Source organism: Rhinichthys klamathensis, unplaced genomic scaffold (genome assembly GCF_029890125.1).
Source record: "Rhinichthys klamathensis goyatoka isolate OS25496 unplaced genomic scaffold, OSU_Roscu_1.1 h1tg000254l_1, whole genome shotgun sequence".
Classification (NCBI taxonomy): Eukaryota; Metazoa; Chordata; class Actinopteri; order Cypriniformes; family Leuciscidae; genus Rhinichthys; species Rhinichthys klamathensis.
Genome location: NW_026606776.1, coordinates 4,141,067 through 4,155,179, shown reverse-complemented (window position 1 = coordinate 4,155,179; position 14,113 = coordinate 4,141,067). Strand labels below are relative to the sequence as shown.

The 14,113-nt window shown below is 39.9% G+C and overlaps 1 protein-coding gene across 5 annotated transcripts in view; it reads left to right on the top strand.

The window, feature by feature from the left end:
- The window catches only part of tanc1a (tetratricopeptide repeat, ankyrin repeat and coiled-coil containing 1a), an 87,719-nt gene extending 76,987 nt beyond the window's left edge, over positions 1-10,732 (top strand). For 2 of the 5 annotated variants that reach the window (XM_056266809.1, XM_056266813.1), the window contains 12 exons: positions 452-616; positions 906-987; positions 1,756-1,889; positions 1,996-2,119; positions 3,048-3,223; positions 3,300-3,432; positions 5,165-5,194; positions 5,280-5,371; positions 5,641-5,787; positions 6,480-6,580; positions 8,143-8,187; positions 8,744-10,732. In XM_056266809.1, coding sequence (XP_056122784.1) covers positions 452-616; positions 906-987; positions 1,756-1,889; positions 1,996-2,119; positions 3,048-3,223; positions 3,300-3,432; positions 5,165-5,194; positions 5,280-5,371; positions 5,641-5,787; positions 6,480-6,580; positions 8,143-8,187; positions 8,744-9,938 — 2,424 coding nt within the window. In that variant the 3' untranslated portion in view covers positions 9,939-10,732. The remainder of the gene's footprint in view (positions 1-451; positions 617-905; positions 988-1,755; positions 1,890-1,995; positions 2,120-3,047; positions 3,224-3,299; positions 3,433-5,164; positions 5,195-5,279; positions 5,372-5,640; positions 5,788-6,479; positions 6,581-8,142; positions 8,188-8,743) is intronic. The other 3 variants (XM_056266810.1, XM_056266811.1, XM_056266812.1) reach the window with 3 other exon arrangements.
- The last annotated feature ends 3,381 nt before the right edge of the window (positions 10,733-14,113 follow it).

Here is a 14,113-nt window from a genome sequence, read left to right as displayed (position 1 = left end):
TGGGGGATAAGGTGAATAGGCTAAAGTCCCAAAAAGTCGGAGTGTTCCTTTAAGTGTGCAAGTCAGTCAAACTGAAAACAACAGAAAAACAGACCTCAGTCATTTTTGGTTATATAAACAACTCTGCTGTTTTTAAACTGTGAAAAGTTTATATTGTTACATTTGTCTTTTATTTTTTTTTATTTTTTTGCACAGTGTACTGTATAGTGTACAAGGTGTTTCAGATTGTTTAACTCCTGCAAGCATTACTGATAAACTGCAGGAACTTTGCTGCTCATCCATTAACCATGAAATTGTCAATAATGATACAGAGTGATAATGACTTCTCAAAAAACTAAGAAATGCATTTAATAAATTATGTGATTAATATTGATCAGTATCCCCTTGATAATGTGTGTTTTTTTTCAGTGTAGTTTTGTAAGTAACTATACCTGTGTGTTATATGTGTAAGGTGGATCATGCTGATAAGAGCGGTCAGTGTGCACTGGTTCACGCTGCTCTGCGGGGTCATGCTGAGATTGTGCAGTATCTTCTGGAGCAGGAGTGGAGTTCAGACCTGAAGAACAAGGCACTGCAGCAGGCGCTGATCGCTGCCTCCAGCATGGGACACACACAGGTGCTAAATACACACATCACACACACACAGGATGCTCCCCCTACCACACATACACACAACAAACACACATTTTCTCATTTAGTTACTAAAATAGACATACTATAGACTATTGTCTATTGTTTTTAACTTTTTATATAAAGAAATTTAGAATGAGAGATATTGTGATTAAGTGCTATTCCTGAAGTAAAGCTAGGCTAAAAAACACAAAGGAACCAAAGCCGCACCCACTCAGCTCCTTAATTTGACACACTATCTTAAATCATCATTATCTTATTGATATGTTTTACAGGTGGTAAAAAGAATGCTTGCATTGAACAATGAGGATTTTTCAGTGCAGATTGATGGTCATGATACTTTGTGGGGTGAAACAGGTTTGTAAATAAACTACATTACACTGCATTTTTGTCATCTTATTTTTACTGTAAAAAAAAAAGAAAAGAAAAAAAAAGAATGTCAGTGTGTAAAACATTACATATAAGACATTGTGCTATGCATAATTTACATGTAAGCTTTGTCATTAAATGCAGTATTTCAAGATTTAGAAAAGCATAGCTATTAAGCTGCATCTGAAATCTCATACTGTCTAATATGTACTACATTTGGTTTGAAACTTGCTACACGGCTGTTAAAAAAGTATTTTTTCGCAACGCCAAGGTCATGGTTTCTATTACCAGGGAATGCTTGAACTGATCAAATGTATACCTTGAATACAATGTAAGTCGCTTTGGATAAAAGTGTCTGCTAATGCATGAATGTAAACGTAAAACTCATTGATCAAAAAAAATTGTCTACATAACAACATGCGTAATATGAAACAAATTCGGACACTACATCCGCCATGTTGTCACTGTCACATGACCTACCAGTGTCCGTTTCATCACTTTACTTACCTTCACAACCCCTCTCCTGTCACTGTGGCTTCATGGGATAGTAAAGTGTCCATCGAATCCATCCTCCAGAAAATTAGAGGAAGTAGTTAAGTCATAATTTTGAACATACTACACTTTTGGACTGGTTTTCGCACACGATATAGTAGGGATTGGGAAGTAGGCATGTTCGAATGCAGCAATAGTTTCCCAGGATGGCAGCGTCTGCTGTACTGCATAGATCATCATTATGAGCATGCATATCTTCTCCAGCTCTAACCGCTGCTGCTGGCCGGGGCAAACTAGAGGGGTGTGTGTTCCTGCTGGATCAAGCTGCCAGTGTAACACAGCCTAACCGCAGAGGGGTGGCACCTGTCTTTAATGCAGTGCGACATGGACACACACAGGTAAGACACTTTATTACACAGAAAAACAAAAACTTCAGACTTCTGTCAGATTTTACATTGATATCTCTCTATTAAATTTCTTTCCTTCTCTCTCTCTCTCTTCCAGATAGCAGAGTTGTTTCTGCAGCGTGGCGCAGACGTGAATTGCAGTGATAAACATGGACGCTCTCTGCTGATGGTGGCCGCAAGTGAGGGACACCTGGAGACTGTGGACTTCCTGCTCTCACAGGGTCAGTGATCGTAACCATAACCCTATAAAGCCTACTGTATCAAATTTCAAAGGCCTCTAAATGATCAACTTGATAAAAATTTTGCTGAAAAACTTAACTTTTAGCAAGTAAAAAGTCTTTTAGTATAATTGTAAAAATACCCACCTTCAGGTTGTGGTACACTTGTCTTTTTGGTGTGAAATTTGTACTGCTTTTTATAAAGTAAACGTAAAAATAATGTCTGTATTATCAGTAATATTTCAAGATGAACACTTACCAGGTTTTCTTAGGATTTATCCATTCACCATTTTTTTTTTTTTATGTTGTTAAAATGTAAGTATTAAATATAATACAACAGATCTCTCAATCACCATTGTATTGCATTGCATTATATATTTTGAGATAAAGAGTGACAACTGATACTTACCGTATGCATTTTATGTACGTAGTCTGCTATACTGTTATAATGATCTCACTGATGTACATTACAAACTATCAGAATTTAATATCAGCAACTGCACCAAACATTTTTTGTTCAGTTTGGCCCTCTGAATAAAAATAAAGGGTATAAGCTCCTTTTCCATATCCTATATATATGGGCCATAAAAGTATGAAATATGATACTCAACAAAAGTTCAACAAAGAGAGGAGCTCCCACACATAATCGTAGAAACGCAATTTTTTTTAACGCTAATTAGAGGTCAAATACAATGACAAAACGTGGTTACAACACTGATGACGAGGTAAATCTAAAAAAAACGTTTTGTCTTTGGCGTCTCGTTTTCCACGATTATGTGTGTGAGCTTCTCTCCTTGTTGAACTATGATGTGTTTTTGCTGTTTTTGTACAACACATTTACAGGGTTATATGCTGTACCACTACATTTTCTGTGACAAAACTGGCATAATTCTGTCAAATAAAGTCCATAATGAGTGTGTTTTTATTGTAGGAGCATGTCTGACAACAGTGGATAAAGAAGGTCTGACCCCGCTCGGGTGGGCATGTTTGAAAGGGCAGAAGAAAGTGGTGGAGTTTCTAGTGGAGAGGGGAGCTCAGATTGACCACACGGATAAGCATGGTCGTACCCCGCTGGACCTTGCTGCTTTCTACGGAGACGCAGACATAGTAAGCTGAGATGATCTCTCGGGACGCTTGTGTCTCAGTATTATGCCGTGTCCATATCGGAATTATCTGTATTCAGGTGCATTACCTGGTCGAGTGTGGAGCGGCGATCGAACACATGGACTACAGCGGCATGAGACCCCTGGACCGGGCCATCGGTAGCAGAAACACCTCAGTCGTGGTCACTCTGCTGAAGAAAGGGGCTAAACTGGGTGAGTCTCACCTCAGAACATCATGACACACATTATTCATATCTCTCATGGGTTCAAGTGCCGTCCTCTAGAATCTAGATCGCCACAGTCAGGTTCTCCAGAGGGTTTTTTCCATTCTAAATCTAGAATGTGGTGAGTTCCATTTGTTCTCCCCTTTTCTCGGATAGTAAAAGCACAGTGTTCCTTTGCCGAGTCCTAAATGCAATTGAAACCAGGCCATATTCGCAGCAGAGCCGTGCAGGACGGTTAGCCCACAGTTAAGTAGGACGCTGGTGATGTATGAGACTGTCATTCACGCTCTGCGACAGGGCAAAGACTTTTATAGCGAAGTCCACTCGGCTTTCTACCCAAAGTCACAGAGTGCAAACCTTAGGAGAACAAATTCCCCCTCCAGTTTAAAAACATCTAATTACATCTGAAACGGCGACTGTCTCTACCAGTCTGAGGTTGATGATGGCAATGACTTTGCCAGACGCATTTTAATGACGTTGTGGTGTGATTTGTCTTGTCTACACACTAGACATGGTTCAGAAAAGCTCCTGTGTGGATCTAAGGAAAGAAAAATCTCCATAACCACTGAAAAATAACCCATGCTTTAAATTAGCATTAGCAGAGATTTCCAGTTAGCCACTAGAAGGGAGCAATATAGAGGTTAGCACTTTTTTTTGCATGCTCATTTCCCCTTGGTATACAAGTAATACTGCAGGACAAGCAAAAATATCTAGTTTCCATTTTTTTTTTTTTTTTTTTTTTTAGATCTCATGCTCGCATCCAAACCATCACAAGAGGTTTGCTGTTTTAGAAAGTCTGCCAATGAATAGTTTGACCCTTTAGTTACTGTAGTTCTCTTAAAGTTAGCCTGAAGTAGCTCTTGAAGTAGCAGTTTTAACATATTTCAGCATAATAACCCAAGTTATTCGAGTCCTGAATGCTGATTGGTTGATATATCATTCCAGCTGTCTTCAAATGCATGATATAGTCACAAGTTTGCCTAGTTTCTCTATTAGCTGCAGATTACATGCTAGGAATTACATATTCTAATGGAAGGATGGCACATTTGCTTTATAAATATAATGATTTAGTACATTTTTTTTATTTGTATTATGTAGCAATTGATCTATAAGAGGCACTCGAGGCTGCGCTATATTGTGGATATAGTTTTCAAACCTTATTGCTTAACTTAATTTTTTCAATATATACACTACTGTTAAAAAGGACTGTATGATTTCTGTTTTAAAGAAATGAATACTTTTATTCACCAAGGACCCATCGAATTGATCAAATTCTTTTGAACTTTCTATTTGTCAAAGAATCCTGAAAAAATGGTTTCCACCAAAATACTAATCAGCACAACTGTTTTGAACATTGATAATAATATGAAACCAGCATACCATGAAACCAGAATGATTTCTGAAGGATCATGTGACTCTAGAGTAATTGCTGTGAAGTAATGGCTGCTGAAAATTCAGCTTTGCCATCACAGAAATAAATTACATTTTAAAATATTTTAAAATAGAAAAATGTTTTTTTTTTTGTATTTTTGATCAAATAAATACAGGAGAGTATGGAGGCTTTCATTTTAAAAAATCATACCGACCCCAAACTTTTGATGGTAGTGTGTATTCCTTCCCAATTTCAGCACACATCTATTCTTCTTGAGTTTTTTCCTTGCATTTATTCTTTACGCTTTCTCTTTTTTCTTTCTGTACTGCTGTCACTTTCACTGCTAAAGGCTACAGAACATCTCCTTATGAGCGATCAGGTACAAGCATTAGGAAAGTCTCTCTTCTCTGAATCGTTCTGTGTGTTATTGACTGTCAGGACTGATGTCTCTTTATCTCTTGAAGGTAACGCTGCCTGGGCCATGGCCACCTCCAAACCGGACATCCTCATCATACTTCTGCAGAGACTCATGGAGGAGGGAAACCTGCTTTATAAGGTCTGTCACTGCCAACAACTAGCATCCCTCGGGGTACCAAGGGTTTTGAGTAGAACTAAAAAGTAGCTCTAACACATGCCATAGTTTGCTTTACGGAAACCACAATTACATTGATCAAACCATTGTATTGAAGAGCCATTTGTGGTTTTACCTGTAGTTACTATGTTCTTACAACAAATACTACATGAACAATAATAACTATGGTAAATTTAACATTTTCATGACTTTGTCCCTTTTCTCCACGTGTTCGTTCTCTCCTTCGTTCTCAGAAAGGAAAGATGAAGGAAGCTGCTCAGAGGTATCAGTATGCACTGAGGAAGTTTCCAAGGGAAGGTTTCGGGGAAGACCTGAAGGCATTCAGGGAGCTCCGGGTTTCCCTCTATCTCAACCTGTCCCGCTGCCGCCGCAAAACCAACGTATGTCACATGAGTATATGCACAACTTCAGTGGATAGAGGTTAAAGGCTTCGATAACATCACTAACAAATGTTGGATGCCAATATATCTCTGTGTATTAACAAACAAATGGCTATAGGCATTTTATATAGATCACATACACGCTCATCTTCTCCAGGATAATTGTAATGGTTTGTCTAGGTTGAGGAGAAGAGCTTCACAGGCTGTATATAGAAGTGTTTTGAGTGCAATTAGGAGGCAGATTATGTGAGTGTGAGAGAGAGAGAGAGTCACTATGTGTCCTGCTACGTGTTTCCTAATTACACATGCATCCTGAAGTTCTAATGGTTATTTTAATAGGATCTTCCACCATTAAACATTTAAAGTGCATCATTAGGGCTGACAGTTATGGCTCCTCATTGAATCTCTGACCTCAGACTCAAGGACGGAATTTCAACGAGAGACTCCTGATTACAGATTCATGCATGAGAGCAGAAAGAGGGACTGAGGTAGAATGTGAGCAAGTACATCCAGCCTTGGTATGCACGCATCAGTACCAGAATGCAACAGTGCTGCCATGAGTGCACTAATCAATCTCATGGGTCTAATTAAGACAGAGTTGAACTTGCTGAAAACTTGATTAGTTCCCATTTTCCCCCGCTGTCCCTTCTTTTTGTCACGCATCTTCTTCCTTTCACATTTGTTCTTGACAGGATTTTGGCATGGCTGAGGAGTTTGCCACCAAAGCTCTCGAGCTCAAACCAAAGTCCTATGAGGCATTTTATGCACGTGCCAGAGCCAAAAGGAGCAGCAGGTAAAGAGCATGTGAATTGTTTCTGATAAGAGTGAAACACTTCCATTTGTCCTTGCTGTCTGCACACGAAACCGAACGTATAACAAAACTCTCCATTTGTGCAGTTCTCACTAATGAATCAGTTCACCCAGTTCGCGAATTGGATGAAATGCAATACAGGAGTCACTGGATTGTTTCATGGACTTTGTCGAGTTGTCTGAACAATTGAGTCATCTCTGGTTATTATTTAAACTTGAATCAAACTTGAATGGAGTCATGAACTACTAATGTGTCGTGTACCTTTCCAGCAATGTTTAAAAAAAGCTACTTTGCAGGTTAGTGTAACTTTTATTAGCCTGATGCATTAATTGTCATTGTACTAAAGTCAACATGTACTCATAAAATTATGATTATAAAAATAGAATATAAAAAAAATATATAGTATTGCCACAACAGCTGCAACAATCACATTTTGCTACCCTCTAATAATGCTACCCATGTTAACCTTATTTATAAGGCAACTTGAAAGTCCCGACATCGAAAATCAGAATCAAGACATCAAATATTGGGCCAGGCCAAAGGATTTTGTTTTTCATTTGAAAAAATAGTGCCATCAAATGACAGTTTATTTTTTCACCCAATATTTCGGTGTGATTTAATTATAGTTGTACCTATTATATTACAGGGGTTGTAACCTTTTTGTTATTAAGTAGCATTTTTAATTATTCTAGTTAATCACTGTGCAAATTTGTTAGAATATTTCTGAGCTGCCATCCACTCAGTCTATCGCGGGATTCAATTAAAGTACAACGCTTTCTAAAGGGGGTCGCACACCGAACGAGAAGCGCAGCGCCGCGCCATGTCTAGAACAACTCACAGGTATCGCACACCGGACGCGCACATTCTATTCGCGCGAGCTCAATTTTGAATCAACTCCTGTAGAAGTCTAGAAGAGCTGCACGCTCCTTCCTCCACGCTGCTGACTTCCTTATGTTGTCTTTGAAAAATCTGTGGTTTATTGCAAATATTTCAGGGTATTTCCCTACTTCATTGAGTTTTTCGTCGTCCATTTCGCTCCACTACTACTACTACAGAAATTACCTGAAGTGTGTTGTGACCTGGTAAATCCAGTAGGTGGCAGTACACGCTTCTCGTTCGGTGTGCGACCCCCTTAATGTGCAGTGATTGTGCAAATCTGTGCGCTTCTGTTGACTAGCACAGGTTAATTCTTAAGTATTTATTGCTGCAAACTAAACACAGGACATGCTTTGTAGCTATCAGGAATGATTAACTCAAATGTAGATAAGTATGCTGGTGCGACTTAATCTAAATGAAACGCATACGCCTCGCTGACTATTGTTCACATCAGAGTCCTGCACGAGAGGATTCTGCGCGAACTTAAAAACCTCTGATTGTCCTTGGCGTTCATGCTCTCGATTGGCTATAAAGCTCAACCCTGCAAAATGCAAGTCTTTGACACTCTTCATAGCGTAAACACAAATATGCAGGGGAGTTTTTGAAAGCAGCTGCCTACAGTACCTATCAGCCGGTACCGAAAATAACATTGGCTATTTAACCCGCAGTCTGCCTGTGCCTATTGACTCCCGACCCGCACAGCAAATGACCAGGTAAATATTTTCCTCCCGTTTCATCAAATTTTATTGGTCCACCTGTCGGGTACCTGCAGATAACTGCCCACGTGCAAGACTCTGGCCAATTTTGCCTGTTATGGGATAGTTGTTAGCTTAACAAAAATGCTAACTTCCAAATCAGCTTTGAATCGCTTTAAAGTTGCTGCCTGTAATAAGAGTCTTAGTCATTTATAAGGTTCCATTGTGGTTAAAGATTCTGTTTGTTGAGCAGCGGTTCTCAACTCTGGCCCTCAAGATCCACTTTCCTGCAGCGTTGAGCTCCAACCTTGATCAAACTCAACTACCTGTAACTTTCTAGTAGTCCTAAAGAGTTAGATTGACTCTGATGAAACTCACCTGAACAAGCTAGAGCAAAACTCAGGAAAGTGGACCTCGAGGGCCAGAGTTGAGAACCCTTGAAATAGACTGCTGCCCATGTTAGAAGTAGGCAGTAAGGAAGCTCACAGGGTTTACAGAGAGAAAGCATAGATCTAAACCATATAGTGCACATAATAATGATTAAATATTAACCCGTTTCTTTCCACTCTCTCAGGCAGTTTGCAGCTGCGCTGGCTGATCTTCATGAAGCGGCACGTCTGTGTCCCAGTAACCGAGAGATCCGACGTCTGCTGGCACGCGTGGAGGAAGAGTCCCAACACCTGCAGCGACAGGGTTCGAAACACCCTACCTCTCACGCCAACCCCTCACACCACGAGGAAGACAATGACGACGACGAGGAAGATGATGATGACGAAGATGACCAAGACATTGAGAGTTTGGAGAAAAGCCCAGACAGCCTGAGCATAAACATGTTGCAGGCAGATGAGGAGGAGGAGCGGCGTGAACAAGAATCCTCTCGGCAGGAGAAGAGGAAGGAGAGCTGGCATCAGAGCCGCACATTGCCCGATTCTCTAGGCCTGGCGATATCGGGTGCCCAGTCTGCCGTCTCAGCGGCTGCCCCGGGGCGGGCCGCCCACAGGCGCCTTCCGTCCAGACAGGCTCAAAGCATGAAAAACCGAGAGTACAGCAGCTCGCTACACATCGAGGGCAGGCCGCCCCAGAGTGCCGGGTCGAGCCCCATGCCGAGCCGCCACCGACCCACCTCACTCCGAGCAGGGCCCTGCATTGACATCGGCAGCGCTGAGAGGGGTCCGCTCAGTGGTACCAGAGAGGGCGCCATTCAGTTTGGACACGCTGAGAAGGCCGAAGGCAGCGTTGAGCCAAGGGGGGAATTTTGCAGGAGCAGCAGCGTGAGAGTGTCCAGCTCCTCCAGCGGAAACCTGACGGATACCAGCCGCGTACGCAATTCTGTGGCGAGCGCTCCCGACAGCGGCTCGAGGCAATCGGAGCATAAGCCACGCCCCTTCATGGGTGTCATTGACAAGACTGCACGTTTCCAGCAGCAGCTGCAGCTGCAAGGGCACCATGGCAACCTGGTGTCCAGTTACGGCTGGCAGGGACTTGTGCCAGAAGGCCTCGTAGGTCACAACGTAAGTGTTGTCATGAACACGCACTCGCAAGGACTGACTAGTGACCTCCAATACGCTAAAATGAGCGCGTATCAGGAGCCCATCCATAACAGCACTCATACGCCCGAGTTTCATCCTGGACACGGATACAAGGACTGTAACCCCCTCCAGCAGCACTACAACGACACCAAGCACAAGCAGGCCAGCCTGGCCCGGGACAACCCCATCCTGATCAGCTCCATCAAACCCAAACGCTCCTTTATCGAGTCCAACGTGTAGCTACAAACTCATACTTTATGTTGAGCACAAATTATTCACAATCTTACGACTTTAATATAGGGGGCTCGGTTTTCATCAACAAACTCAATGTCATTTGAGTCCGTTTTGAAGACTAAATTCAAAGCATTTTTGTGTGAGTGCTCCAGGTAAGCGCACACGAGTAAAAGATTGCCTTGCATTTCCGTTTACAACTACAGCTTCAGAGGTATTTAAGCACATGTTTGAATGCGCAACGCTGCGTCCGCACATTAAAAGAGAACAGAGCTATAATACAGATGATGTGTTGATGTATTAAGATACCTGGCCTGACTTTAGACTTCAGTAAGGACATAGGACGTCGTCTACCCAGATGAAACACTGTCTTTTACAGTTGGATCGTGGACCAGTACTATGTGTATTCAAAAGCATTTCAACGTTTGAATGGTGATGAGTCTGTTTGTGTGTGTGTGTGTATTTCTTTTGGGAAATCTGTTGTATTTCTTCATAAATTACTCACTGTTTTGACTGATTTATTTATGGCTTGGTTGTCTGATTAAAACAATATTATATTTTATATATTAGTTATTTTTGCACAGCTATATATTATGAAATACAACTATGATTGTGAGATTGACATGAACTGTATAAAGGACACCAGGTTTACATGCATGTTATGGTGAACCATATTCAGGTGTCTATGAGGACAGATGTTATTTCATATGTACATTATTTGCAATTAATTTTATGTATAGGGCTGTTATGAATTGTATTTGAATATTTCAGCATCATATACAATAAACCCCAGTTTAAGACTTTTGTTATTTTAGTGTATTACATTTCTCTTTTATTTTGTAAAGTCCTAAAGAATCAGGCCTACTGAACAATCTTAAAGATGCTTTAAGTTGGTTGCTAATTTACAAAGTTTTTACTCATTAGGTAAGTTTTGCAAAGAGTCATCTGAATAGTGCACTCATTTACATGAGGTGATGATTGTACTCATAGTAGTTTTCTAAAGGGTTTTAATCGTGTGCGGCCAACGTATTTTGGTATGTTGAAATGACGTGACCTACTGTATGTTCAGACTGCTAGCAAAAATGTGATTTTTTTTTAGATTTTTTTAGCATATCTTGATTTTTTTGATTTTTTTAAGGTCTGGACAACATGAAATCTGATTATTATTATTATTATTTTTTTCAAATCTGATTCAAACCACATTTGATTGAAATGCGATTCTAATCAGATTTTTACAGATGTGTTTCAGTCTGGACACTTTGGCTGCTCAAATCGGATTTCAAATTGTCTTTTGCATCACTCTAAATGTGACACAAGATAACGTCAAACCTGGTGACGGAAATACCGGAAATATTCATACGGTATTCACCCGGTGGGTTCTTCTCGAACGGAAGGCTGCATCATAGAGAGGCTGTTTCCTTCATTAGATTCCTCCTCAGCATTAAAAGGCACAATGAGACGGTCTAGTAAGTGTACATGTCTACGCCACACGTTTCCACTCTCGCGGTCACGTCACGAAAATACTAGTTAAACTTAATGTTGAAAAAATACTTTGAAAGGCAGAAAATTTGTAATGCAATACAGTGAATGACAGCCGTCTGCGGTTTAATGTAAGCCGTCTTACATTATTGGCAGTTTCATGTCTGAAAACATTCTTAAAGGAGAACTCAGGTGTTCTGACGATTTGTGCTGCCTTGTCGAAAAATGCTACCGTAGTGCGAATCGATCACAGAATGTCGATTAATATTATATGAAATACAATTATAATACAATTCTAAGTTATGAGTAGCTACTGTATACTGTAGACTACTGTTTTTATTTTTTAAACGGTGTGAAAAGTAGAAATTATCATCAAATATTGACTTGTCAAAGCACACCTTTCCTTAGTAACTGAAACTTTCAATTATTCTTGTTCAGCTGGCTGACCGTACAAATATTCATATGGTAGTTATCATTTTTTAAAGGGAAATTACTTTATAACACATTAAAATTTACCTTTTGTTAAAAAAAAACTGAGTCTGCACATGCGCATAACCAGTAAGTAGCAAATCTCGATGGGTAGCATGAATCGTCAGAACACCGGTGTTCTGACGATTTGTGCTGCCTTGTCGAAAAATGCTACCGTAACGCGAATCGATCACAGAATGTCGATTAATATTATATGAAATACAATTATAATACAATTCTAAGTTATGAGTAGCTACTGTATACTGTAGACTACTGTTTTTATTTTTAAAACGGTGTGAAAATTAAAAATTATCATCAAATATTCATCTTTGACTTGTCAAAGCACACTTTTCCTTAGTAACTGAAACTTTCAGTTATTATTGTTCAGCTGGCTGACCGTACACATATTCATATGCTAGTTAGCATTTTTAAAGGGAAATTACAATATAACACATGAAAATGTACCTTTTGTTAAAAAAAACTGTGCGTCTGCACATGCGCATAACCATTAAGTAGCAAATCTCGGTGGGTAGCATGAATCGTCAGAACACCGGCGCAAAATGAACCTTTGGTCTAATAAAACATTGGTAACTAGTCAACCGTTCTCTGAGATCTGTTTTCATGATAATCGAATGTAAAGAGTTTTATCTCTAAAAACTGTTTAGCGTATAACGCTAGTAATGGGGGCATCTATTAAGTAAAAAGAAATCGCTAGTTAAAGGAGAACTCCGGTCAATTTTAACATTGAGCTCAGCAACGCGTCCTTCAGCAACGTTTGATGATGTGGCAGCTGAGATATGCAGGCTTTGTAGGATGCAGCCTTCAGTTTGAAAAGCACCCGTTATGTCCAAAGATTTCGGCCGTGACTATTTTTCTTGTGCAACTTAGGAGTTCTGCACCGTGACTCGACAGGGCGCTTATTTGGAGAGTGAGATGATGCACCTTTATTTTTCCTGCATCCGTTTTGAAAGCCTTGTTACATATGTGGGTACGCCTTTGTCATTTACAAAGCAACCCATGCAGAAAGGTTGGTTATGTCTGGACCGGACACACAAATCTTATTTGATCACTTGCTATTAATAGTGCGGATAGTCTGCCTGATCTGGAAAGATCTGATTTGAGAAAAATTTGCCTGCAGTCTGAAAACAGCCTAAAGGTCTGAGAGAATCCTCACGCTCATTGGCTGCCGCCTCTGGGGTAGTATGGATGGCATATAGTGTCGTTTGATGATGCGAAGAGTGAAAATTGGACAATGAAACGCACTTATTATTGTGCTTTCCCAAAGACAATGGGAGAATCAGTAGGTACCTCAACGTCCGTAGAATCAGAAAAGGTCTGAAGACAGAAAGACATAAAAAATTAGCATAAAAATATACACATACACAAAAAGGTGGAAAGATTTGATGATGGAGAAAAACCTTAGTAATGATGCTTACTTGTTGGACAAAGGTAAAGGAATGAATTATTGTGTTAGACTCTCTAACAGTGTAATTTACAGTAAAAAACCTCAGACGATCGTGTTGATCCACGTTGATAAATGGCAGTGCAGTAGAAAGAAAAGTGACGTTAACCGAACGTTTACACCAAGAACGAAAACTATAAAGAGAACTAAGGGTCCACACCAGCGGACGATATCGTTCTGTTTATTCTATTCTTTAATACTAAGGTTAGAGATTTGTTTGAAACTCCTGTGAATCATGCTTCCCTAAGCAATCATCATTAATCAATATTAAAATGAATCTCAAGCCAAAAGTCTGTTGTTCAACAGGTTGATTTTACTGCTGCACGTTCATCAGACAGGTCTCTTAACAGTGCTCTTATATACAGTAATATACATATGGTTACATCGTAAAGCCATGAACTCCAGTCACTCAACGGGTACAAGCATCCACTAATAAATCCATAGCCTACCTGATTTTAAGTATGTGAACTATTTTATACAAGCAACATTATACCCTTTAAATGATTAATAGCTCATCTCAAAAATCATTTTAAGAAATAAGACTAAATCAACTGGAGAATTTCACCTGTATTCAAACATGAGTCATGATGGGAGATAGGAAAGGAATCATGATAATGTGCTACAATCGCTATAATTACGCCAGCAATCTGTGCGCTACTGCACAGAAAGGGGATGATAAACATTTATTATGATGTTTAAGGCCACTCAACACTGCAGTGTTATGATGGAGAATCATTTAGGAGTTTTAGCCTGATCATGAACCACTTACTCTTCA